Genomic DNA, 27,305 nt, shown 5'->3' on the forward strand with positions numbered 1-27,305 from the left:
GGCGGCTGTGGCGGCCATCTTGGATTTCGGATCGACCCGAAAAATAACAACACTTTGTCGGGACCATGTCAGGATCATTTTTATGCAAGTTTCAGCCAAATCGCACTTGTAGAACTTGAGAAGAAGTTCAAAATGTGTTTTCAAGATGGTGGCTGTGGCGGCCATCTTGGATTTCGGATCGACCCGAAAAATAACAACACTTTGTCGTAACCATGTCAGGATCATTTCATGCAAGTTTCAGCCAAATCGCACTAGTAGAACTTGAGAAGAAGTTCAAAATGTGTTTTCAAGATGCCGGCTGTGGCGGCCATCTTGGATTTCGGATTGACCCAAAAAATAACAACACTTTGTCGGGACCATGTCAGGATCATTTCATGCAAGTCTCAGCCAAATCGCACTGGTAGAACTTGAGAAGAAGTTCAAAATGTGTTTTCAAGATGGCAGCTGTCTCCATCTCGAAAACATCTGACCAATCACAGGCCAGCAAAGATTTCCTCTGAAGACTACACAGAGAGCGACGTCCTAACATCAAAAAGCCACGCAGGGTCAACCACAGTGTACCGTTAATATGTCCCTTTTGATGTAATTCAAATGACTAAATTACCTGTTCTTCTATTCTGTTGCCTCTAGTTTTAACTTGAGATAGTTCAGGGGTAGGGTTGAAGAGATCGGAAGTTTGATCAGAACCCCTGGAGTATCGACGATGCACGGCGCAAATATGCGTATCTGGACAAATCCATGTGGGCTTTTATGACTACCTGTAGTAGCGATCTGACCATTACCTCTATTATTACCTAAAAAAGTCTTCTTCTTTTTCAAACATAATATGAAAGAAAAAAACACAAGTTATCATTTTGTTTTGTTTATTTTTTTCTTATTTAATTTGCTCTTTACTATAGATTTTCAGGTCCCATTCACAAAGATCAACGTATACGTAATAGTAAAAATATACCAACATTCTTCAGAGCTTTTCAGTCTCATTAAAATCTTTATTTTAGAAAACCATTATGACTACCATGATTACATATTACTAACACAGTGATGCAACGAAGAAATGTTCATAATGATATGCACAACCTCAAGTCAAATATTCCATCGTTAAGACAGAAAATATGAAGCCTTTCTCAGCGATTGGTCATTTGGTCAATCATTACAGTATATTTGCTGAGGTCCACTTCTCTTAACTGTTTCCATTTTGTTTCTAAGGGAATGATACTGAAAATGGCACAGTTGTTGATAAAAACAAGGTTGCTTTCCTTTTAGACAAAACAATTGATGTGTTTCCTTCTGCTAACATTTCCATTGACTGTAACTATATTTAAATATTGTCACTGTACTCATATTTTAATTTCGTTTCTACTTTACTCTAATCTTGAACGCAACTGTTGATATTTTTGTATGTTAATAACATAAAAATGCTGCGGATGCATACATTCATCAATTCCATCACATTTGCCTAAAACTTGATTGTACCAAAAATGTATGTTTACAACATAATGCACTGGTACAAATAACACATGCCTGTTAAACTCATTCACCCCTGACGACACATTAAGACTCTTCTAAATCAAAGACTAGACAAGTCTATTATGAAATTTAAGGGTTGAATGTACTAATAACCCTTTTGGATATGTTTATGTAGCACTATAGTCTACACCTCGAGTCTTCACACTCTTGGTCAATGAGATCAAAGCTGCGGAGTCGTCAGGTTGGAAGTGGTACAAGGTCTGCCACAAGTGGAAGGATTTGTTCAGTACGAAGACGCCAGTTTTTAATGTCCTTAGATACTTGACACCAATTTTCTCCGTGACGGGGGTCGGCACTGACACAGCGAGTGAGAATGTTATTCTGTGATTCCTGATATATATCAAATAAACAACAGTATTAGACATCTTCCATGGTGCTCATAAGATAAAATAAAATCACGTTCAATTCAGTATTCAAGATAACTACAGTTAAAGGCCCTCTATCTTTCCGAAGCTAAATTTCAAGGTTTCTTAAAAAAACATTGATAACATTAGAAAATATATATCAATGGCCTAAGATGAGGTTACAACACGAAACATATGCAAGATTTCCTGCGTAATATATGATAACAGTGGAGAGTCATTTCGCTATTTAGCTTTCTGGTGCAGTGATAGTCAACTACCACGCGGTAATTATGAAGGCCGCGGGAAACATAAGAAGATCCTTGTTATGAAAATTAACATTTTAATATTTGAATTAAATTGTTCAAAAGGTGATGTAAGTGTAGTATTAACGGCAAGTTGATAACTTTTGCGACTCAACAAAAATTATCAATCTCGATTTACATTCTCATTTCAAAAATTAAAAGCCATTTCAGAAAGGTAGTGGGCCTTTAAACTAGCTGTAGCAGAAATGATATTACGTTTCCAATTTTTTTTTTCCAAAAAGCCATCAGAATATCTTCCCCAATAGAACTGTATAGTACATTAATTTTGTATATTAATCAGAGAAATCTCACTAAATATTCAAAATTAAAGATAATCCAATTAATCTAAAAGTAAGTAATCACAAAGTTACCAAGAGGTATCAAACATCATAATCCAATGACTGTTCATTTTGAAAAAACAAGAGCCGCAAAGCTTGGCATTATCCCCCGCGCCCAGTTGTATTTTTTAATAAATTTCCATGGTAACAGAAAAAGTATTGAAAATGGAAGGTTCCCATTAGAAAAAGGCACAACTAGAGCACTAGCCTAACATGTACAGAAAGTTTCGTGTTGCCAAATTGAACGGTTTTCGTGTTATAGCCCGGAATAGAAAGGAAACTTTAATAATATGGTATTTTTGAATAAGTTTCCATGGTAACAGAAAAAGTATCGAAAATGAAAGGTTCCCATTAGCAAAAGGCACAACTAGAGCACTAGCCTAACATGTACAGAAAGTTTCGTGTAGCCAAGTTGAACGGTTTTCGAGTTATAGCCCGGAATAGAAAGGAAACTTTAATAATATGGTATTTTTTAATAAGTTTCCATGGTAACAGAAAAAGTATTGAAAATGGAAGGTTCCCATTAGAAAAAGGCACAACTAGAGCACTAGCCTAACATGTACAGAAAGTTTCGTGTAGCCAAGTTGAACGGTTTTCGAGTTATAGCCCGGAATAGAAAGGAAACTTTAATAATATGGTATTTTTGAATAAGTTTCCATGGTAACAGAAAAAGTATCGAAAATGAAAGGTTCCCATTAGCAAAAGGCACAACTAGAGCACTAGCCTAACATGTACAGAAAGTTTTGTGTAGCCAAGTTGAACGGTTTAGGAGTTATAGCCCGGAAACGATACTCGGACGGACGGACGGACGGACGCACGAACGGACGGACGGACGGACAGAGCCCAAATCAATATCCCCCGCAAACGCGTTTCGCGGGGGATAAAAAAAATCAATGTAATTACTCAGAAAAGACATAACCAACTTTTTTACCAGTAATCAAATTTTGTTCATTTCGTAGGTCATCACAAATTGCAAAAAATAGTCCTAAAATTTTTTCAAACAACGGTACAGTGGAACCAAAGGATGTAAAATAGTGAAATTAAATACTTATCAGACATGAATCAATTAAATTGAGTGGGTTTACAGTACCAGTAATTTATCACAAGTTAAGTGTTATGTTCTATTTTTACACTCAGACTTAATTCTAACTACGTTACCTCTGTTCCGTGTTGGATTTCAAACTTGTAGAAGTAAGCCCAGGCGTCCCCTAGGTCAGGGTCTATACGTACTGTACGGTTAAACCATTCCCTGGCTTTGTTCACTTTCCTCTCCGCCCAAAATATGAACCTGATAACAGAGACGTACATCTCAATCATATAATAGAACATGATTTGTGTTTTAACCTTGCAGGAAGCTAAATTAATCAAATAAACCAGTTTTCAAGGATATCGTTATTTTTTTTCAATCAATATTTCATGAGTTGCTAACTCATTTTTGTTTAAAGTCATTGATCCCTGAAAATTTGTAATGAATTCTTCATGCGTTTGAGTTAGAAGATTTCAAATTTATCTTCAGGGGTGAATGAGTTTAAAAATGTGATATAAAACAGAAAACTAAAATTCTAGAATAAAGGTATATTTTGATGACTTGTTTGTTGCACACTAAAATATCACAATTCAAACCCAGAAGACACGTTTGGACTCTTCTTCTACAAAATTTGGAACAGTTCATTATATATTTTCAGGGGTGATTAAGATACATACTTAGCAGCTGCCAGTAATACATGAGGATCATGTTCACATCGTTTGAGGGCATCAACTGACTTTGTCTTTCTCTGGGGACGGGGCTCCATGAATATTGACTCCGCCCACAATATACCAGCATTAGGGCAGTCTTGGATAGCTGTAGTAAGGAAATTAAATATATATATATAACCATCAAAATAATAAAAAATGGTATAGATTAACATGGGGTCACCAGGATGCTTACAAAGGAAACATTCTAATGAAATTCTTCGTACTGTTTGGGGGCTGCTAGTGATGTGACTGAGTGGTTATGATACCCCGGCATATTACAAAAGCCCTCCACATCTGGGTGACAAATTTAAATGTGGCGCAGTTGCCAGGTACTGACCAATGGTCAGTGTTTTTTCTCTGAGTACTCTGGCTTTCCTCCATCCATAAACCTTGCAAATCCTGATTGTTACTCTTACTTTTAAATCAAATAACATTGTTTGTATGGTAAATTACACAGTTTATTTAAAGATGCTCCACCGCTGACAAACAGTATTTTTTCACTATCAAAAACAGGAGCAGACGATTTAGTATTTTTCTTCAGTTACAAAAGCTTCTGAGTTTACACCATCACCACCATTGAGAACTTTGAGCTTCTAATTTTACTTCAAGATTAAAATATCAATAATAATTAATTGCATCCTGAAACAAATTCTGATGCACTATGTCCTATATGGAATGCAGTACTGATTGCGCATGCACCGAAAGCAAAATAAAGTATTTTTAATTACTTTTTGTGTTAATCATACATATATTTACACGATAAAACACCAATTATTGCTCAAATGATGGGTATCGTTTATGCTCTGTCGGCGGTGGAGCATCTTTAAATATGATTTGAAATATTAATAAATTTTCTAGGTGTATGAAAGTCTATGCCTTATTCAAGAATGATATAGGTATAATTTAAGCACATCTTCAAGTTTCCAAATGCCTAAAAGTCTCCTTTGCAATTATCATGGTTAAATATTCTTGAGCTGGCTTATGTTAAAAGGCAGAATTGCAGTACAGTAAAACAGGTTTATAACGAACAAGCTAACAAATCATGATTTTAACATAGTACTTTTTATACCCCGTCAAGATTCAAATAGGTTAGAAATATATGTATAAAAAATCATATTTATGACACAATTTCGTTGGTCCCAATAGGTTTGTTATAACCATTTTTAATTTGTCTCCCACCACTTACCCCTCGCCATCAAAGTCTGTGCAATGTTTTTAAGGCCTCCTCTGTTTTCTACCCGTACAGCCTCCAACCTGGAAAACCATTGATCACTTTTATATACTCACAACAAATTTACACTAAAAAAAAAATTTATTTGAGAATAAAGTAGAATAAAAAAATCTTTTTCAAACTGATTTCCGGCTTATTTTGTTTTTATTATTTGAAAAGTCTAAATGTAGCCATGTGAAGCACTTCTTCAAAGTTCTCGATTCTTTCAACTCATTTACACCTTAAGACACATTTAGGCTCGTCTCAATAATAGACAAGACCAGTCCATTATGAAATTTTAGGGTTAAGCATTCTGGGCACTATTTGGGTAAAATATTGTACCTTTGTGTCCAAATAGTTTTTGGTATGTAAATGAAGAGTTTGATCATACATACCATAGGTGCGCCTGCTGTGGGTTTTTGAGCCGAGCTTTTTCCAGTATAGACCGAGCCTTTATCAGCTGACCAGATTTCTCCTCCAGTCTGGACATTAATAGCCACAGAGGAATTGCCTTGGGACACTTCTTCAGCTGGGAAAAATAACACAAAACAGTTCAGTATTGCTTGGTAAGGGCTAAAGAAGGAAAACTACTTGAAATAAATGTGTATCAAAAGGTTAAGGTTTTTTCCTCAAATCTATTCTGTGTTTTCATATCAAAGAGTTATCTGCCATTGAAGGTAGGTGTTGATTGTAATGCCATTGGTACATCATAATTTTTTTTAAAGAGAAAAAAAAGTAAATTTCGCTCATAAAATAATGAGGTCACAATCGATACCTTCCCATAGAGGAGATAACTATATAAATAAGAAAGAAAGAACATCAATTATTCAACCTGAAAATTACAAAGGGGAAATAACTCATCAAAATATGTCTTTGTTACTTTGATCAAGTAATTAAATTTTATATTACATTTTTATACTAGGCAGACAGTATAGGTCAGTATAGACAGTAAAATTTACAGTCAAATCTGACCTATAATATGACTTCTGTTCGTACAATAAAGAACATCAAGTTAAACTGACTTGTCTTGTTCACATCGACTCTTTCATCCCGTTTTCGAGATGATAATTACAAGGAGAAGATAACTCACCCCCATACTATATGCTTCTCTGGCCTCCACTTGCTTGCCTTGTTGTTCAGCGATCTGACCTTTCATCATCCACGACTGTTAACAAAGCCAAATTTGTCATAAAATCAAAACAAGAACTGTAACTATATAGCCTGAAGATACCTGTGGAGGCAAAGTTTGAGATTTTGTTACTTTTTCAAATATACAGTAAAACTTTCTTTTCTTAACACGAATCCGCTTCATACAAATTTCTTCTTATTACAAAGCAAATTCAAATCCCCGGTTTTGGCTCCTGTTTATTTATTCTTCATTGAAAAACATATAGCAAACTGCTATAGCGAATTATATTTTGATATATGAAGTGATTTTGTGGTTCCATCAAGCAAATATTTTTTCCTGAAGTTGTTTTGAAAGTGCTGGATGTAGGCTTATTTTGAAATAAAGAAAATAAGACATTGTTCCCGACTTTTGAATTTGTGAGTTAGCTTGGGTACTACGATGATTTAGGGTACAATCAGCCTCTGACTTTAACTAATTTGTAGATTCTATCAAATATCTGTTATAACAAATTATTTCTTCTGGTCCCATGGGATTCGTTATAACAAAGTTTTAAAGTAGTATTATAAAATCATATCTATGCCAAGGCTGGAAGAGTTCATTATGAATTTTATAGGGGAGAATGACTTAAAACATTAATAATATTTGATAATTAGAATATCTGATAGTCACTATAGCCCAGAAATGAGCAGCAATATGCATCTTATGTAATAATTAATGATTTTTTTTTATTGCAATAAAAGATGCAAAATGAGATTTTTTGTTGTTGTACAGAGTTTTCTTTCCAATGATCGTCACATATTCAATCTTATCCACAAACAATCAATGGACTTGTTGAATAGGTTTCCATGGTTACCTTAGCAAAGTCTGGGTAATGTCGGACTGCTTCATCCAGTAGTGTGTTAGCATTCCGTATTTCTCCTAGACACCATTCCAATTTCACTGACTTCATCATTACCTGTCAATCATCACAATAAACCACAATAGATAATAAGCCATTGTTTTATAACAGAGGAAATACAAAAATGTTATACAACATTGTCATCTAGCAATAGGTAAGCAAACAACTTTTTTAGGTTTGATTTAAGACCAGGGGCTTATAGAATCTTTCACCCCTTTTCTGGCGAGACAGAAGAATCTTTCCCCGTGGCCAATGGGCAAGATTTTTTAAAGTTGTTTGTCTCACCAATTAGGAGTAATCGACTTTTTGAGTTTGATTTCATGTTTATAGACAAGGGAGACAACTGTAGAATTTCTTTAGCTGCTTCAGTTTTCTCTGAGAAAACTTGCATACAGACTAATAAAAATGATTTATATCATATAAACTTCGTCACATTCATTGGAAAACATGTATGTCTAATTCTCATTACATTTTCTCCAGCCTTATAGTAATGATAGAACTACTCCCCAGAAAAGTATACTATTAACTTACCCTAGCTGTAGGTGCACTCGCCCTAGCCTTCTGTAGAAGTCGTCTAGCTCTCTCAAATTCATTGTTTTCAGACTCGAGTTTCACAGCAGCAAGCCAGATCTCTTCACTGTTAGGGTTAGCCTGGAAAGCTAAAGCGAGGATACTCCGGGCCGCCGGGACGTCTCCCTGGGGAAAATGTGCAGGTAATGTAAAACATGTAAATAAGAAATGTTTAATGAAAGATATTTTTAATCATCTTATTATCAATGCTGGAATTATTTAGCATAACTATATCTTGTATATATAGTCTCCTTTTATTCAAAGGGGAGACAAAAATAACTCTGAATACCATTATCCTTTGTCTATTCTATGGTTCCACCTCTAACAATAATCAATTCCTACCCAGACTGATGCAAATTCCTGTAACTCCAAACTTCGCCCTAATGCCTATACCACTCTTGTGCCAAACATTATGAAATAGAAACTTACTGCTATCAACATATTTGACTTCACCTCCATCATTGTTTTCTACCATCCATAGTGGAGGCCTACATATATGTATCTAACATTCCAAGCTCTATGAGTTAAATGCTCACCACTTACAACTTTGACTTGGCCCCTATTATGTATATACTCACCGCTAACCATTTTGACTTGGCCCCTATAATGTATATACTCACTGCTAACCATTTTGACTTGGCCCCTATACATGTATATACTCACCACTATACCACCTTTGACTTGGCCCCTATAATGTATATACTCACCACTAACCACTTTGACTTGGCCCCTATAATGTATATACTCACCACTAACCACTTTGACTTGGCCCCTATAATGTATATACTCACCACTAACCACTTTGACTTGGCCCCTATAATGTATATACTCACCACTAACCATTTTGACTTGGCCCCTATAATGTATATACTCACTGCTAACCATTTTGACTTGGCCCCTATAATGTATATACTCACCACTAACCATTTTGACTTGGCCCCTATAATGTATATACTCACCACTAACCACTTTGACTTGGCCCTATAATGTATATACTCACCACTAACCACTTTGACTTGGCCCCTATAATGTATATACTCACCACTAACCATTTTGACTTGGCCCCTATAATGTATATACTCACCACTAACCACTTTGACTTGGCCCCTATAATGTATATACTCACCACTAACCACTTTGACTTGGCCCCTATAATGTATATACTCACCACTAACCACTTTGACTTGGCCCCTATAATGTATATACTCACCACTAACCATTTTGACTAGGCCCCTATAATGTATATACTCACCACTAACCACTTTTGACTTGGCCCCTATAATGTATATACTCACCACTAACCACTTTTGACTTGGCCCCTATAATGTATATACTCACCACTAACCACTTTGACTTGGCCCCTATAATGTATATACTCACCACTAACCACTTTGACTTGGCCCCTATAATGTATATACTCACTGCTAACCATTTTGACTTGGCCCCTATAATGTATATACTCACCACTAACCACTTTGACTTGGCCTCTATAATATATATACTCACCACTAACCACTTTGACTTGGCCCCTATAATGTATATACTCACCACTAACCACTTTGACTTGGCCCCTATAATGTATATACTCACCACTAACCACTTTGAGTTGGCCCCTATAATGTATATACTCACCACTAACCACTTTGACTTGGCCCCTATAATGTATATACTCACCAGCTTACCATTTTGACTTGGCCCCTATAATGTATATACTCACCACTAACCACTTTGACTTGGCCCCTATAATGTATATACTCACCACTTACCATTTTGACTTGGCCCCTATAATGTATATACTCACCACTAACCACTTTGACTTGGCCCCTATAATGTATATACTCACCACTAACCACTTTGACTTGGCCCCTATAATGTATATACTCACAGCTTACCATTTTGACTTGGCCCCTATAATGTATATACTCACCACTAACCACTTTGACTTGGCCCCTATAATATATATACTCACAGCTTACCATTTTAACTTGGCCCCTATAATGTATATACTCACACACTTACCATTTTGACTTGGCCCCTATAATGTATTTACTCACCACTAACCACTTTGACTTGGCCCCTATAATGTATATACTCACAGCTTACCATTTTGACTTGGCCCATATAATGTATATACTCACAGCTTACCATTTTGACTTGGCCCCTATTATGTATATACTCAACACTAAACCACTTTGACTTGGCCCCTATAATGTATATACTCACCACTAACCACTTTGAATTGGCCCCTATAATGTATATACTCACCACTATCCACTTTGACTTGGCCCCTATAATGTATATACTCACAGCTTACCATTTTGACTTTGCCCCTATAATGTATATACTCACCACTAACCACTTTGATTTGGCCCCTATAATGTAATATACTCACCACTAACCACTTTGACTTGGCCCTATAATGTATATAATTACCACTGACTACTTTGACTTGGCCCTTATAATGTATATACTTACCACTAACCACTTCGACTTGGCCCCTACAATATATACTTACCACTAACCATTTTGACTTGGCCCTTATAATGTATATACTTACCACTAACCATTTTGACTTGGCCCCTATAATGTATATACTCACAACTAACCATTTTTGACTTGGCCCCTATAATGTATATACTCACAACTAACCATTTTGACTTGGCCCCTATAATGTATATACTCACCGCTAACCACTTTGACTTGTCCCCTATAATATATACTCACCATTAACCATTTTGACTTGGCCCTTAAAATGTATATACTTACTGCTAACCATTTTGACTTGGCCCCCATCAGCCACAGCACCTCAGCCTTGGGACAATGGGCCACTGCTCTCTGTAGTAACGACTCGAGGGACTCTCTGTTAGACAAAGTAAGGCGATGATTCAAGTTTTTATTTATTTAATACGTTTAATATGAACCTCATCAGTTTATTATCATTATATCTTGTAATTCGTTCCACAGTAGACTGCTCAAACTTGAATAAGTGTTCTTTTCAACTCATACCATTTCGGTATGAACTCTATCAGTATGTGACTCAGTATGTCCAAGTAAATTTGACTAGTGTTCTTTCTTTGATACTTCATTGATTACACTTGTAGGATAGCAATATAAAGTCAATTCAATATAATTCCCAGTCAATATGGTAACTTTGATCCTGGAGTTTTTGTGTTTGGTAGTGTTGGGAATCGGTTGTATTTTCATGATCGATCATCACTTCCAAGTGACCTGATGATCGACTAATGATCGATCATGAAATGAAGTTTCGTTTTAACTAAATAAATAAGGTAATATAGATTTTCATTATGTTTATTTTTCTACGAAAACCTACTTTCACTTTTGTTTCCGGGAAAATCCATACATGTTATGTCATGATGTTGGAGCGAGGATTGTCTTTCACACATTTACATATTAGGGAAAATGAAGATGTATTATTGTCTAAGTCCTACATTTCATTTAAATTGTTTCTACAATAAAACGCCCGATTGGCCAATGTTACGCTAGCCTCCTTAGCGAGAAACACTCGTCATGTTGGGTATATATTAACCAGAGGGCCTGTATCGCTCACCTGGTTTGTAATGCCAAGTAATGTTCTGAATACAGGTTCATTGTTTCTTTTCTGAAGGGAATTTAATATTAACCTCTAAATCCCCTATTTGGCCTCACCCCTCCCGCCCCCAGGGGGGTCAGAGCCAAAATTTATAACAAGTTCTGTTCCCCTTCCCCCAAAGGATGTTTATGGCTAAATTTGGTCACAATCCAAACAAAAAAACTCTAGGACAAGGAGTGATTTATAGGATTTACCTCTATTTCCCGATTGGGCCCCACCCGTCCTGCCCTCGGGGGGCCAGAGTCAAAATTTATACAAGTTCTGTTCCCCCTTCCCCCAAGGATGTTTGTGGCCAAATTTGGTTACAATCCATGCAGAACTCTATGACTAGTAGCGATTTAAAGGATTTACCTCTATTTTCCCCTTATTGGGCCCCGCCCCTCCTGCCCCCGGGGGGTCAGAGCCAAAATTTATACAAGTTCTGTTCCCCTTCCCCAAAGGATGCTTGTGGCCAAAATTTGGTTACATTCCCTTCAAAACTCTGTGACTAGTAGCGATTTAAAGGATTTACCTCTATTACCCCTTATTGGGCCCCGCCCCTCCTGCCCCTGGGGGACCAGAGCCAAAATTTATACAAGTTCTGTTCCCCTTCCCCAAAGGATGTTTGTGGCCAAATTTGGTTACATTCCATTCAGAACTCTATGACTTGTAGCGATTTAAAGGATTTACCTCTATTTCCCCTATTGGGCCCCGCCCCTCCTGCCCCCGGGGGATCAGAGCCAAAATATATACAAGTTCTGTTCCCCTTCCCCCAAGGATGTTTGTGGCTAATTTTGGTTACAATCCATGCAGAACTCTAGGACAAGTAGCGATTTAAAGGATTTACCTCTATTTCCCCTATTGGGCCCCGCCCCTCCTGCCCCTGGGGGATCAGAGCCAAAACTTATACAAGTTCTATTCCCTTCATCCAAGGATGTTTGTGGCCAAATTTGGTTACAATTCCTGTAGAGCTCTAGGACAAGTAGAGATTTAAAGGATTTTACCTCTATTTCCCCTATTGGCCCCGCCTCTCCTGCCCCCGGGGGGTCAGAGCCAAAATTTATACAAGGTCTGTTCACCCCTCCCCCAAGGATGTTTGTGGCCAAATTTGGTTACATTCCATTCAGAACTCAATGACTAGTAGCGATTTAAAGGAAATGTTGACGGACGGACAGACGGACGGACGGACGACGGACACCGCGCCATGACATAAGCTCACCGGCCCTTCGGGCCAGGTGAGCTAAAAATATAAACAAGAAATCTTTGGTAAAACGCGTTTGAAATGCAAATTAAACAAATGAAATGGTAAAGAAATCCGGCAAATCAATCGAAATAGAAGAAAAATGACCTCAACTTTGCCTGATATGATGTCATCTCATTGTTTTTCAATTCTAACGTCACAGCTTATGTAAGATAGATTTATCTTACATAGCTGTCTTTCATGGGACAATTCTATCTTACATGGCTAGCTATGTGAGAATGTATGCCTATTCAACGGTATATTGTACTTTACCTGCGTTTCTTTTGTTATCTCGAAACCGACATATTGAAGCATCAGAATGTTATGCTAAAATATGGAACAGTTTTCCTTACTAATATTGTAAGTTAAAATCAGCATCACTATCATATTACCTAGAGCCATGACTTTTCTCAAAGTAAGCTGCTCGCAGCCATATACTCTTCTTACTGGGAAACTCTGTTAAGGCAAAGGCATAAATGGCCCGCGCACACTCATAGGCTCCATTCACTGCACACTGGAATTTAGATCAAATACAACATATTATTTTGTATTCTAAGTTCTAAGATAGGCATACATTATTTTGTAGTAAATATAACTATAGCATGTAAACTTAACATTTTTTTTTTTTTTTTTTTTTTTTTTACAGTACAAATATATTTTTTCCCCCAGTCCTTGTAAGCATTGACCAATGAAAACATTTAATACATATCTGAGCATATGAATAGACCAATTGAAAGGATGTTTATATATCATGAGGTCTTTTTCAGCATCAACCAATGATACATTTATTACATATCTGAGCATATGAATGGACCAATTCAAAGGATGTTTTATATATAATGAGGTCCTTGTAAGCATTGACCAATGAAAACATTTAATACATATCTGAGCATATGAATGGACCAATTGAAAGGATGTTTATATATCATGAGGTCTTTTTTCAGCATCAACCAATGCATACATTTAATACATATCTGAGCATATGAATGGACCAATTGAAAGGATGTTTATATATCATGAGGTCTTTTTCAGCATCAACCAATGAAAACATTTAATACATATCTGAGCATATGAATGGACCAATTGAAAGGATGTTTATATATCATGAGGTCTTTTTCAGCATCAACCAATGATACATTTAATACATATCTGAGCATATGAATGGACCAATTCAAAGGATGTTTATATATCATGAGGTCCTTGTAAGCATTGACCAATGAAAACATTTAATACATATCTGAGCATATGAATGGACCAATTGAAAGGATGTTTATATATCATGAGGTCTTTTTCAGCATCAACCAATGATACATTTAATACATATCTGAGCATATGAATGGACCAATTCAAAGGATGTTTATATATAATGAGGTCCTTGTAAGCATTGACCAATGAAAACATTTAATACATATCTGAGCATATGAATGGACCAATTGAAAGGATGTTTATATATCATGAGGTCTTTTTCAGCATCAACCAATGCATACATTTAATACATATCTGAGCATATGAATGGACCAATTGAAAGGATGTTTATATATCATGATGTCTTTTTCAGCATCAACCAATGAATACATTTAATACATATCTGAGCATATGAATGGACCAATTGAAAGAATGTTTATATATCATGTGGTCTTTTTCAGCATCGACCAATGAAGACATTTAATACATATCTGAGCATATGAATGGACCAATGATAGTCTAAGATCCAAAAATGAAGGCATTACAAGTAACTAAAACTTGCAAAAAAAATATAGAAGGAAAAAAATTATATGAAATGTACATGTATTTGCAAAAATAAAATTTCCATGAAATATAGGAAACTAAGATTTGTGAAATTTTAAAGGGACATGAATCTTAAAAAAGTTGTTCTGTATGCTTAGATATAGTTTTCAGATGTTTATTGAATATTTTATTACAATGATTGGTTATCTAAAACGACAGGAAAACGTGGGGAATACCTACCCTAAAAATAATAAAAATAGACAGTCATACTCTATTTTTGGAACACAAAACGAACGCTGGCCGAAAGCGATGTTATAATGAACAACTTGCTGACATGACAAGAAATATTAGTTTTCCACATTTTAAGATTATTTTCTAAACTACGATGGTTGACAGATGAAGTTTAAGCCATATTTGTTAATATTTGTTATAAAACAATTTGTATTTAATAATAATTTAGTGCAAGAATGATAGGTCAAAAGTCAAACAAGACTTTTTCATTAGACGGGGCACCGCGAAGTGAGGTTCTTGACTTATTGCACATATGTACATCACGCAAGTATAAAGTGGGGAGTTGCTCCCGTCTCTTGCATTTCAGCGATCCATTTATATTTACCTACTTTCCAAATCGCGCACGCTACTGACTCTTGTCATACTCTGTTATCTATAGGAATTTGTTTGTGTGCGCTTCACCCACGTTTTTGACCCACCATTTTGTTACATTTATTTAATTTGTGCAGTGAACTGTGGGAGGTAACTAAAGTTCAACAATACTATTCTTATCACACTCAGTCAACAAAATTCGACCGGGCCGGTTCAAAATACTGAAAGATGGAATTTCCATTATAATTATTTTATTTGACACATTTGAACAATAACTGGTGTATATTACTTAGTAAGGTATCTGACACATCTTAAATATGTATTTTACTCAAATTTACATGGTTTATTTAGGTTCATGTCCCTTTAACTGGATGATGAGGTTATTGCAGATACATCTATTTCAGGGAACAAATGAGCATTATCTAATTGTAAGACTTGAAACAGTTATCAGGTACCATTTGCTTTATAAATAAGGTGGGATAATTCTAATAAGGACAGCTACTATAACTACTTCAACCTGCCAATCAAATCAGCAGTTAAATTTTTTTCAATGAACTAATGATGACAGTTGTTACATCTTACAAGAACCAATCAAAACAGTTGTTACATACATAATGGCCTGACATGTGACTATACTGCTGCTCTTCTCACAATCCTCTCCATCTTTGATCCACTGCTCTCGGTTAATTTCCACCATGTTGGCTCGGAGGGAATTCAGAGCTAGAAACAACAAACATACAAGTTCCATCTGATGTGATATAAAAATATTCTTTATAATAGCCAATACAGGTATATAAGATCTTTTATTGACAAGTATTAATATCAGCATATCCTCAACCACAGGATTTTGACGTTCTGTTAATAATATATAGCATAAATATATAAAAATACCCCTACATATAAAAACATCTTATTGTATTATCAGCGCAGTGACACATGAATACATTGCCTTACACAAATTTTACAGAACTTTTACCGAAGGTGGCGAAAAATTTGGCCAGTGATGCATTTCATTCCTGGTGTTATAATATAGAATGTAGTTTTTTTTAATATATTTATACTATATATTACTGATAGAACGTCAAACTCCTGTGCCTCAACAAACAGAAAGAGTGTAAACAAAACAAAAATGAAAGGACAATCACAGTATAATACTGTATAATTTCTTCTATTTGCTTAGAATTATTTCACATACATTCACAGTCAATCTAATACCATATTCGACCCAACAAGTGCCCATGACATTAAAAAAAGCTTATTACTGTTAGGAATCAACAAATGTAAAAAATCTTCTCCCAGCAAACCTAAACAATAATACAAGAATACCCCTGTGTTCTAGATGGTGAAGTTATAACTATTTAAGGTGAATAAACAAATTCTGAATAGATATGACTCACCTCTGTCAACAATTTTTTCCACCATCTGAAGGTTGCCGTTAGCTTCCTCCAGCTTGGCTGCAGTAATCCAAATCTGTCGATCAGTTGGAATGTTTTCTCTCGCCTTGTTGAGAACTTTTCGAGCATTTTCATAGGTTTCCAACCTTGCTAGAGCCAACCAAAGCTGAAAATAATATTTATAGTTTATATCAACACGAAAGGGTAAAATTGTATTTAATATCAAATGCAGTTGGCACCAAAACATTTAGAGTTAAGCTTGATTTAGACTGCTTATTACAGGCTCAAAATTAACTGAATGTTATTATCAGGCCTTATACACTTAAAAGTGTTTTTACCAATTTACATCCTATAAGCAGTTAGTGCCATTGAAGGACGTGCCAGGTTTAAAAGGTGGAAGAGGCCAGAGTACACAGAGAAAACCATTGACCTAACAGTTCGTTTCTGGCAACTGCCCAATTTGGTTCAGAGGGGGAGGGCTATCGTATTGATTAAATTTGTCTAAAAATTGATTTCACATATGATAATGTTTTGTCAACTTTTAGTACAAATATATCCAGTATTTTCAGCAAGGGGCTGTGGTATCCAAGTGGTCAAAATATCTCGACATATTACCACAAGCCTTCCACATTTTGGTTGTGAGTTTGAATCTCATGTGGGGCCATTGCCAGGTACTATTTGCCGGAAAATGGTTTTTCTCTGGGTACTCCGGTTTTCCTTCACCAAGAAACCTTGCACATCCTTGAATGACCCTAGATGTTAATAGGACGTTAAACTAATAAAACCAAACCAATATCCTCCGACACATGACCAGATAAAAACCTTCTGTTGAGACTTACCTCAACACTGGTGGGACAGCACTCGACAGCTCGACTCAACATAATCCTGGCATCAACTTCATCCTCCAGCTCTACGGCCATTTTCCACAGCTTTACAGAGTTAGGGATGTGCTCCAGGGCTGAAAAGTGGCAACATTTCAGCATTTAAAAAAAAATAATGTTCTCGTCAACAAGGAATCTCAGTTACTGGTTTGTTTTTTCATAATTTTATGTAATACAAACTGTTTATTTCTGAACATATCTGAACTTGAGAGGACTTACTGAATATGAAGATGTTATAGGATCTATCACATAATCTAGCTGCCTCTAAAATAATAACTTTGCTCAAGAAATAACTTTTTTTGGTATGTAACTAATGTTAGATGATATGGAGCATTTATCCATTAGGATATGTGCTTAAGAAAGAAGCTGTGACTGTCATTGTTTTTTTTCTCTATAAAGCACATTTTGGCTTGAATTCTGGGATAAACAGAATCTTGAATTTGTGCTCATTTCATATAAGATTACTTTTAAATATATATATGCCATAACATGTGTTATGAAAGAAGCTGTGACTGTCATTGGTGGGTTTTCTTTTCTATAAAGCACAATTTGGCTTGAATTCTGGGATAAACAGAATCGTAAATTTGTGCTCATTTCATATAAGATTACTTTTAAAAATATATATACCATAACATGTGTTATGAAAGAAGCTGTGACTGTCATTGGTGGGTTTTCTTTTCTATAAAGCACATTTTGGCTTGAATTGTGGGATAAACAGTACCTTAAATTTGTGCTCATTTCATACAAAATTACTTTTAAAAATATATATAACATAACATGTGTCACTCCTACCTTTTCTGAAGACACGTTTCTTTGGTTTTGGTTCGCTCTCCAGGTCCGACGCTTTAATCCACAGTCTGACTGACGATGGTAAATGTCTAACTGCCTGGGCGACGATAGCTTTACCCTGGTCTCCCGGCTACAACAAATCAATTTGATTAGAGTGAGATAAAGAAACTCTTACAAAAGCATATTTATTTTGTTCTGAAACATTTCCAGGTAAATCTCATTTTTTTTGTTGATAAACATTTAATAATTCAAAGTGAACAAATCAATCAGTATATATATCAAACTTCATTGGTTCAGGGATATAATGTGTGGGCAATGATTTAAATAGTTTTGTATTTCATTGTGGTAATTTAGTGCGTCAGAATTATGGGGACATTTTTTGCTCTTTAAGTATGCAGCGTCCAGCCATGCATCCTATAAGAGATATGCTTGACTTACCATGAGCCTGGCTGCCTCCAGCCATGCGTCTTAAAAGAGATATGCTTGACTTACCATGAGCCTAGCTGCCTCCAGCCATGTGTCTTAAAAGAGATATGCTTGACTTATAATCATGAGCCTGGCTGCCTCCAGCCACGTGTCTTAAAAGAGATATGCTTGACTTACCATGAGCCTGGCAGCGTCCAGCCATGCATCCTATAAGAGATATGCTTGACTTACCATGAGCCTGGCTGCCTCCAGCCATGCGTCTTAAAAGAGATATGCTTGACTTACCATGAGCCTGGCTGCCTCCAGCCATGCGTCTTAAAAGAGATATGCTTGACTTACCATGAGCCTGGCTGCCTCCAGCCATGCGTCCTCACTTTTAGGACACTCCTCACATCCTTTCATGATGAGGTTCCTGGCTGCCTGGACTTTTCCTGTTACCTCCTCTAACCTAGCTGAGGCGATCCAAGCTGGTACAGAGAAATGAGAGAAAACTCTTATCTGTTTTATGTTGATGATGCAAGCAATTAATGTTAAACAAGAAGTTATGTCAACTGAGCCTTTGTAAATAACTTTCAAGTAGGACACACTGCAAATAATGAATTTTTTGTTTGTATTCTATGTATGGTGTAATGTTCTAAAAACCCAGGGTGGACAACCAGATTTGTAGAAGATGGAGGAAAGCTTACAACTTTCGCTACAAACCTCAGGGTTTAGTTCACTTTAATTTAAGCATAAATTATGCAAAAACTAATTTTTCCATGTCTGATTTTCATTTTTTTTTATCACAGCTGCATGAGTGAGATGAGTTTCTCAACCTTTAACTAACTATATTTAATAAGAGTGAGATGAGTTTCTCAACCTTTAACTAACTATATTTAATAACTATAAGTCACTTTCTGGCTCTTCTTTATTATGTCACAAAATTGAAGACAAAGCAATTCTCAGTTTTATAAATTGAATACAACTGTTGATGGATTAAAGGGCCATAACTCTGTAAATAATGACTGTTATTACTGTCGGGGTACATACCTGGAGGATGTTTGGGGTTTGTTTCCCTCACAGACTTCAACAACAGCCTAGCCTTCTTAACGTCACTGTAATCAAATTAATTAATAGAATAAATTGATGAATGAATGAATATTAATTGATAAAATGAATTATATTGATGAATTCAATGAATGAAATAAATATGACATTTACTTTTAAAATTTCCAAAAACAGCCAAATAAATATCTCTGTCTCTCTCAAGAAGTATCCTCTCTCATTTTTTTGAGACCTCAAGTTCACTTAATATCTGAATCTTTATTAAATCACTTTTATTATTGATACAAGTACACTAATAGCCTTAGGTTTAGTTAATGTCTCTTACTTCAGAACACTGTCATGACTCAGTATTAAACATTGACCAATAAGTACCTCTTTCTCATAAAGGGTCTCCTCTAATTTGTTTGAGACCTCAAGTTCACTTACTTTGAATTAAAATCTTTATGACATCACTTTATTCCGAATTTGCATATTACAGAGTTATCTGCACTTGCTTGTAGGTATTGATTGTGACGTCATGTGTTTGCGAGCGTAACGTCATTCTTTTTGGAGAAAAAGATGTGAATTGCGCTCACAAAACAATGACGTAACAATCGATACCTACCCGCAAGGGAGCTAACTCTGTAATATGCAAAGACGGAATTGATACAAATACAGGAATAGGTTAATTAGAACATAATGTTTCTTACTTGATGTCTCCGCCGTGACTTGGTAACATAGACTGAAGGTCAGTCAGGTAGCCCTTGGGGTCCATGACAGTTTGACCGGTAACAGAGTCGGATACCTGTAATATAAACAGGGAATTTATTAACTCATTCACCCCTAAATTTCATAATGGACTGGCCTAGTCTTTGATTTAGAAGAGTCTAAATGTGTCGTCAGGGGTAAATGGGTTAAGGCTTGTGGCATTTAAATTATTTCAAACTTTGATAAATTTCATATAAAACAGCCATAAGTCTAAGATTCTTTTCATCACATTGCTAACTTTTATGGAAATACAAAAATTAAATTTTGTTTCTGTATAAGATATTAGGCAAAATCAGGCTAAGAAGTACCATTTCAAAGATAATGAGGCAATGTCACATTTATTGACAATTAGATATGTCATCTTTATCAAAGATGTGTTGTTTTATAACATGTATCTATATGGATCAATATCTATTATATGGAACACAGCTATATATAATTATGAGATAGATCATATTTTCTACTTGAAAATGACACTACATTCAGTAAATATGAGGAGATAACTGTATTAGAAACAGACTACTCAGCCTTATGGGACTACCCTTCATTTAATGATGGATTGATCCTAACTCAGAATTTGGAGAGTCCAAATGTCTCTTCAGGGGTGTATAAGTTTCTTTACCTGTGTCAATTTGATGTCCATGAGAGTGTTTCTCGCCTGTCCGATTTTCTTCATGTCGATATCGGAAGTGGTGGTGCCACCTAGTGGCGTGATAGCTCCGAACGTTGACGAGTGACCTCCATATTTCTGGAAACGTTAAATGAGTAATGTTGAGGTAATATTTATTATTATAATACAATCAATTTCACAAACTTCTCCTCCTGTCTCCTACATAATTCAAAATTGAATTTTGAACGAACATTACAGTAATGTCCATGTATTCTGTCTTTGAATATTACAGAGTAACCTCCCTTGCAGGTAGGTATCGATTGTGAGGTCATTATTTCGTGTGTGAAACTCCCATCATTTTCTTTGAAAAGTGTGACATAATGCTCGTAAATTGATGATGCCAAATCAATACCTACCAGCAAGTATGTATTTTCAGAAAAAGATCAGAAAAGTGTCAACAATATTCACAAACAAACATAGATTAAGGCCAGGTTCTTGATACTTTACATATGTTTGATTTTTTTGATTATTTTTTTTATTATATTTTTTCGATAAACAATCCTGCAGAATATCGGCAGCTAAATCAAGCCGCCATTGTGTTGCCGATTGTAAACAATCCCGTTTCCATCGGCCAATATTCCGTGAATTAAACCATTTTACGATTGAACATGCACCTGGTACATAATAATGTTTATCTCTATTATAATTCCAATGCATAATACTTTTTAAACACTTTTTCTGAGATAATACCGATGTATTGATTTGAGTTAAAACTTACGATTTTCACATGTCAATCATCACATAATAATACGTCATGAAGGATACGAGAAAAGTTTTATTGACGAAATAATGTATCATAAAGGATACGAGGACATATATCTCTCTGTGACTAATTAATGTGTCAATAGTACTGAAAGAGTTAAAAAGATTAGAAAATGTTCAATTATGTTTTTTTAAAGATGTTCCACTGCTGACAGATCATATAATTTATGATACTCAATATTTGAACAAAAATTAGTATTTAATCGTGCTATATGTCTAATTAAGACACAAAATGATATAAAATAATTAATGAATTTCTTTGCTGCATGCACTTTTAGAACTTCAATCTATATAGGATATAGATTATAGTGTTGTGGATTATTTTTCAGGACGCAATTAATTATATGTTTTTAGAAGTAAAATTTTGATAAAGAAAAAAAACATTTGTTGAAGTGATATACCATCCTTAAAATCTAAAGTAAAACTTGTTTTTGATAGAAAATAGACTTAAAAAGTGTTCAATTAAGATTTGTCTGAACCGAACCGAAAAAAACCGAAAACCGATCAAAAAAAGTTCAAACCGAACCGAGCTGAAAAAAAACATGAACCGTGACATCCCTAGAAACTATGGGCCCAGATAATCTGCTTGGTCAATCAGTTTACCTGTTCGTGTTCGGACAGGGAGTTACTTGTACCAGTACTAGCAGCCGCCCTTGCTAACATACTGTCCGGAACAGGTGTAAACCTAAAACAGAGAGACACAAAAACGCTTACATCAATTCAGTACAACACATCATCCAACATGTAGCTCAACTGCATTTTTAAAAGAATGCTAACTTTTCGTCTAAATTAGGCCAAACAGACCTTATAGTCCTTAACTTGGACTGCCTAAAAAAACGAGGTTAAGGACTCCAATGATATGAAAATAACCATCAAGGAAATTATTTTAAGATTGCTTAAATGAATTCACATTCGAACAATAATTTTGTTTCATCGTGTATAAAATAACACAAAAAATAACATAAAATAATTTAACCAGTATCATTTCATATAGATTATAGTGTCACAGAATTTTTTCGGGATTCAATTAATTAATTTTTCATATTTTTAACTTAAGTAAAATTAGAAGCTCAAACTTTTAAATGGTGGTAATGGTGTAAAGAAAGTAACTTTTGAAACAGAAGAAAATTACTAATCGTCTGCTCCTGTTTTTTGATCGTGAAAAAAATACCATTTGTCAGCGTTGGAGCATCTTTAAAGTTTTGATAAATTTAATATTAGTTTTATAGAAAATCCAATTGTAGATACATGAAAATACTTCAATCAAATGTTAAGTTTAATTTTTGTTGTAACAGGACATCCCAAAACATGATGCTTATGTTGCTTATTTGTCCCTTGTTACAAAACGTCAGATTATGCTTTAATCAAACATTAAGTTTTGATAATTAATCAAGATAGCAATATGAGGAAATTTCAGTTTTGTCAAACCTACTTTTCAGCCCTAGGATTTCTCTGTTTCTTATTCCTAGCATCTCCTACTTCAGGCAGATTCAACCAGTCGTCAACGGAAACATCAGCTAGGTCTCTCTGGAACCAAAAAGTCATATTAGAGCAGTATATACATGGCTGGACCTGGGTTTAAACCTGGGATCCTTCTACTGATATCTTAAACTCATAGAATGATACTATATTAAATCTTAAAAGTTTTTTTTTTAAAATTCTATTCATCTGTTCTCTAAGAAGTTTTTGACAATCATGAAAAATAAAGATCTTACCTTTAAATCTGAAAACTGTTGCTGAATTTTAGGCCTCTCTTGACGATATTTTTCAAGTTCCTCTTTCAATTTGATCTCTCTCCTTTCCCTCCTTTTCTCATCCATTCTTTTGTCGACAGCTTCGTATATTGCATCTGCTTCTTCATCGTCCTTGTCGTAAGGATCTTTAGCACACAAACTCCCTCCGTAGCCAGCAAACTATATCAGAGTTAAAAGGAAATTCAAAGATCACTATCTACAATACTATAAACTAACTTCAGTTTGTGTGTGATTAAATATTGTCGATTAAAATTTGCACAAAAAAAAAATTGCCACAAAAAAGTTTTGAAGACAATACCAAGATTGTCTTTATATATGAAGGTGGTACTTGTAAGGCAAGATCTACAATACATGATCACTGCTTTCAGTGCAAATAAGTATATTGTCATATCAATCTGATTAAAATACAGATCCTTATAACCACTCCTTTCAATAGAGGATCCGACAACATCCCATAAAGGGTCATGTTCGGATGACCTTTTTACAATGTGTTCTTCAGATCACATACATTTTCTTCACATTGCTACGTCAACTGATAACACCATTTTGTCCCAGTATACATATACATTTAGCTTTGTTGTGCTGTTTGGGTGAGATGACTATGTACACGAAAATAATTCGGACAGCTTTTTCAAACTTTTTCTTCCCCAGTAAAGATTCTGACAGTTCAAATTTGATTGGCTATTTCCAAAGGTCATCTGGATGTGACCCCTAATGGGATGTTGTCAGATCCTCTTATCAAATGCAGTGATAATAAGGATCTGAATTTTAATCAGATTGATTGCCATATGAAGGTAGGAGTTTTGCAGTGACATCACGGGTTTTATACCACTTGCATTGGTCAACAGGTCCCTTTTACTTCATCCTTGAAACCCCAGGGGGTCCGATCACTTACAAACTCTACATTCTTGGATTTATATATAGCTATCTCATAGTAAAACTGGAGGCAACAGAAGCGGACAGCTAATTTACTTTAGTCATTTGATGTACATCAAAAGAGCTGTATAATGGTACACTGTGGTTGACTCTGTGGCTTTGATGTTAGGCCTCTCTCTGTAGCCTTCGAAGAAAATCTTTGCTGGCCTGTGATTGTTCACATGTTTTCTGCTAAGCTGCCTTTGATTTTACTATGAGAAAGGTGTAATTGATCAGAAAACCCCTGGAGTATTGAGGATGCTTTAATTCACTGCCATAAATACAAAATGATTATACAGCAATGCTTGCAATTATGTCTTCTAAACAATAATAAAATACCTCATCAAAATTAGCTTCATTCAGATCCTCTTCTTCTTCCTCATCATTTTTACTTTTCTTTGTGGGTGGTGCATGTCTGTCATCACTGAATATAACATTTGAAAGTCAAGTGATTAAATTTATTTGGATACAACAATATTTATCAATTGGCAAATACATGTAGCTTTTGAATGAAAACCATTTGTATAATTCATCAATGCATTATTCTTTTTAATAATTGCATATTTACACATATAAGACTTTAAATGTATCAATTGGGAAATTTAGAGCCACCAATTGGAAGAAAAAATGGCCATTTTCAAATTTTATTTTATATTGGTTCCATAATGCACTAAAAGCACTACAGTATAAGCCAGCTGTCAAGACTTGAAATACACATGTAGATTTCTCAACTGTTTTACTTACGAGATATCATCTATGTCACGGGCTGGACCAATATCAGATCTAGTAGTAAATCCTGTTGCTCTAAAAATAGAAAATATTATACATTATTGATATGAATAATTCAATACACATAATGATATTGATGTAGTCATAAAACTTAAAGATGCTCCACCGCTGCCAAATGGTATTTTTTCAATATCAAAAACAGGAGCAGACGATTTAGTATTTTTCTTCAGTTACAAAAGTTACTTACTTTACAACATTACTACCATTGAAAAGTTAGTGTTTTTAATTTTACTTTAAGTTAAAAATAAGAAAAATAATTTATTGCATCCCGAAAAAAATGTGTGACACTATATATTCTATATGGAATTAATGAAGTACTGATTGCGCATGCACCAAAAGGCGAAATAAATTTTTTCATATAATTTTTTGTGTTATTTAGGCATATATATACACGATTAAACACCAATTATTGTTCAAATGATGAATATCATTTATGCTCTGTTGGCGGTGGAGCATCTTTAGAAAATAAACCTTAAAAAATAAAATAAGAATATTATTTATTGATCTTATAAAAACCGTCTGAAATTTAAATAAATATTCCAGATGAAACTCTTAAAAGTTCATGATATATTTAGGTACAATTGTAAATAATCAAGTTATTGAGTTTGTTCTGATAAAGAGATTTTCAGAATTTTATTGGCATGATTTCATTAAAATAGTATAAACTGGATACATATTTAATTTGTGGCAGATTAAAATTAGGAAACCTGTATGTATAATGGTGAAAATACTTTTGTAACAGGAGCGAGACGGGCCAAGTTTGTTAATAATATAACTACACCATATATATTCACACGATATATATTCACATGAAACACAAACTATTTACAATCCCTGCTACACTTTAAACAAATGTTTTCGTTGTTGATGATTTTTTTTACAGAGATTTACTTGAAGAACCCTATAGTAACAATTAAAAAGTATAGCTGAATCTTTTGAGATTTTCTCACATATTAATTTTTTTTTGCAAATATTGTAATCTTCAGCTTAATACGCAGAAATTAAGCCTTCTGCTTCTGCCGTTTGAGTATCCCCAGTCAACGTTCTGACTATTTGGATACATTGGGCGAGTGCACAAAGTGCAGTGAAAAAAAATGTATAGGTTTAAAATCTTGATAAGGATAATGAAAGAAAAGCAATGTATTAAATCAATAATTATCCAAAATTAGAATACACTACTTGTAGAAAAAGAAATAAGCACATTGAAATAAACGGGCTTAAACACAGTTGATGTTTATAGTTTAGAAGTAAAAGAAAGTTAAACTGTAAACTCACTCATATTTAAAATTCTCATTACTCGACTTTTTTTCTCAGCTACTTTATTATTTGCAAAATTTCTGCTTCTGATATACGCGGAATTTAATTGCACGTCTTAAATAATTGGTTAACATTCATTAGTACAATTTAATCGTAAAAAATCTCTCGCAGAAACAGGGTATAATAGTGTCCGTCAAAATAGGTAACGTGTCAAAATATTTGCTTTGCTACTGGCATAGAATCATAGTCACTCGAAATGTATTTTAGTAAAACCTAGATCGATACACACGGTACTGAAACTTATCACACATTTACTGTAATTTACATCTTTGCTTTTGCAACGACATGATTAATAAAAAATGTTGTTCCAGATGCAAGCAAAACGTGAATCGTCAAAACTGGATACACAGCTGAAGAAAGTACCCTTATTTAGTACGAGATAAATGAACATCATTCACTCAAGAAATGTTATGTTTTTAAAAGATATTTCACTTACCCTCTTCCCAGACCAGGCACATATCCGAGCGGTGCTGGGAGACCAATAAAACTCTTCTTCTTTCTGCTAACTAACGACTGGACCGACATTGTTGTCGTTTTAGCACATTTCCGGTGAACTGCATCAACGTCAGTGTTGCGCTTGCAAGTTTACCATGAAAGAGTTA

At 34.9% G+C, this 27,305-nt stretch overlaps 1 protein-coding gene across 1 annotated transcript; it reads right to left on the reverse strand.

Annotated features, from left to right (window-relative positions):
- Positions 1 to 846: 846 nt before the first annotated feature.
- Positions 847 to 27,290, reverse strand: LOC138308647 (pre-mRNA-processing factor 6-like). Its single transcript, XM_069249685.1, has 24 exons — positions 27,140 to 27,290; positions 25,342 to 25,401; positions 24,937 to 25,021; positions 23,644 to 23,841; positions 23,361 to 23,455; positions 22,532 to 22,613; positions 21,119 to 21,244; positions 20,439 to 20,533; positions 19,735 to 19,799; positions 19,045 to 19,172; positions 18,283 to 18,409; positions 17,449 to 17,567; positions 16,613 to 16,775; positions 15,791 to 15,935; positions 13,277 to 13,411; positions 10,822 to 10,915; positions 8,017 to 8,181; positions 7,441 to 7,542; positions 6,549 to 6,623; positions 5,854 to 5,987; positions 5,435 to 5,502; positions 4,216 to 4,354; positions 3,670 to 3,799; positions 847 to 1,857 (listed from the first exon to the last, which is right to left on the reverse strand). Exons 1-24 carry the CDS (start codon positions 27,226 to 27,228, stop codon positions 1,705 to 1,707), a joined length of 2,772 nt encoding a protein of 923 aa, XP_069105786.1. The 5' UTR covers positions 27,229 to 27,290; the 3' UTR covers positions 847 to 1,704.
- Between the last annotated feature and the right edge of the window lie 15 nt (positions 27,291 to 27,305).

Source organism: Argopecten irradians, chromosome 15, assembly GCF_041381155.1.
Source record: "Argopecten irradians isolate NY chromosome 15, Ai_NY, whole genome shotgun sequence".
NCBI classification, from domain to species: Eukaryota; Metazoa; Mollusca; class Bivalvia; order Pectinida; family Pectinidae; genus Argopecten; species Argopecten irradians.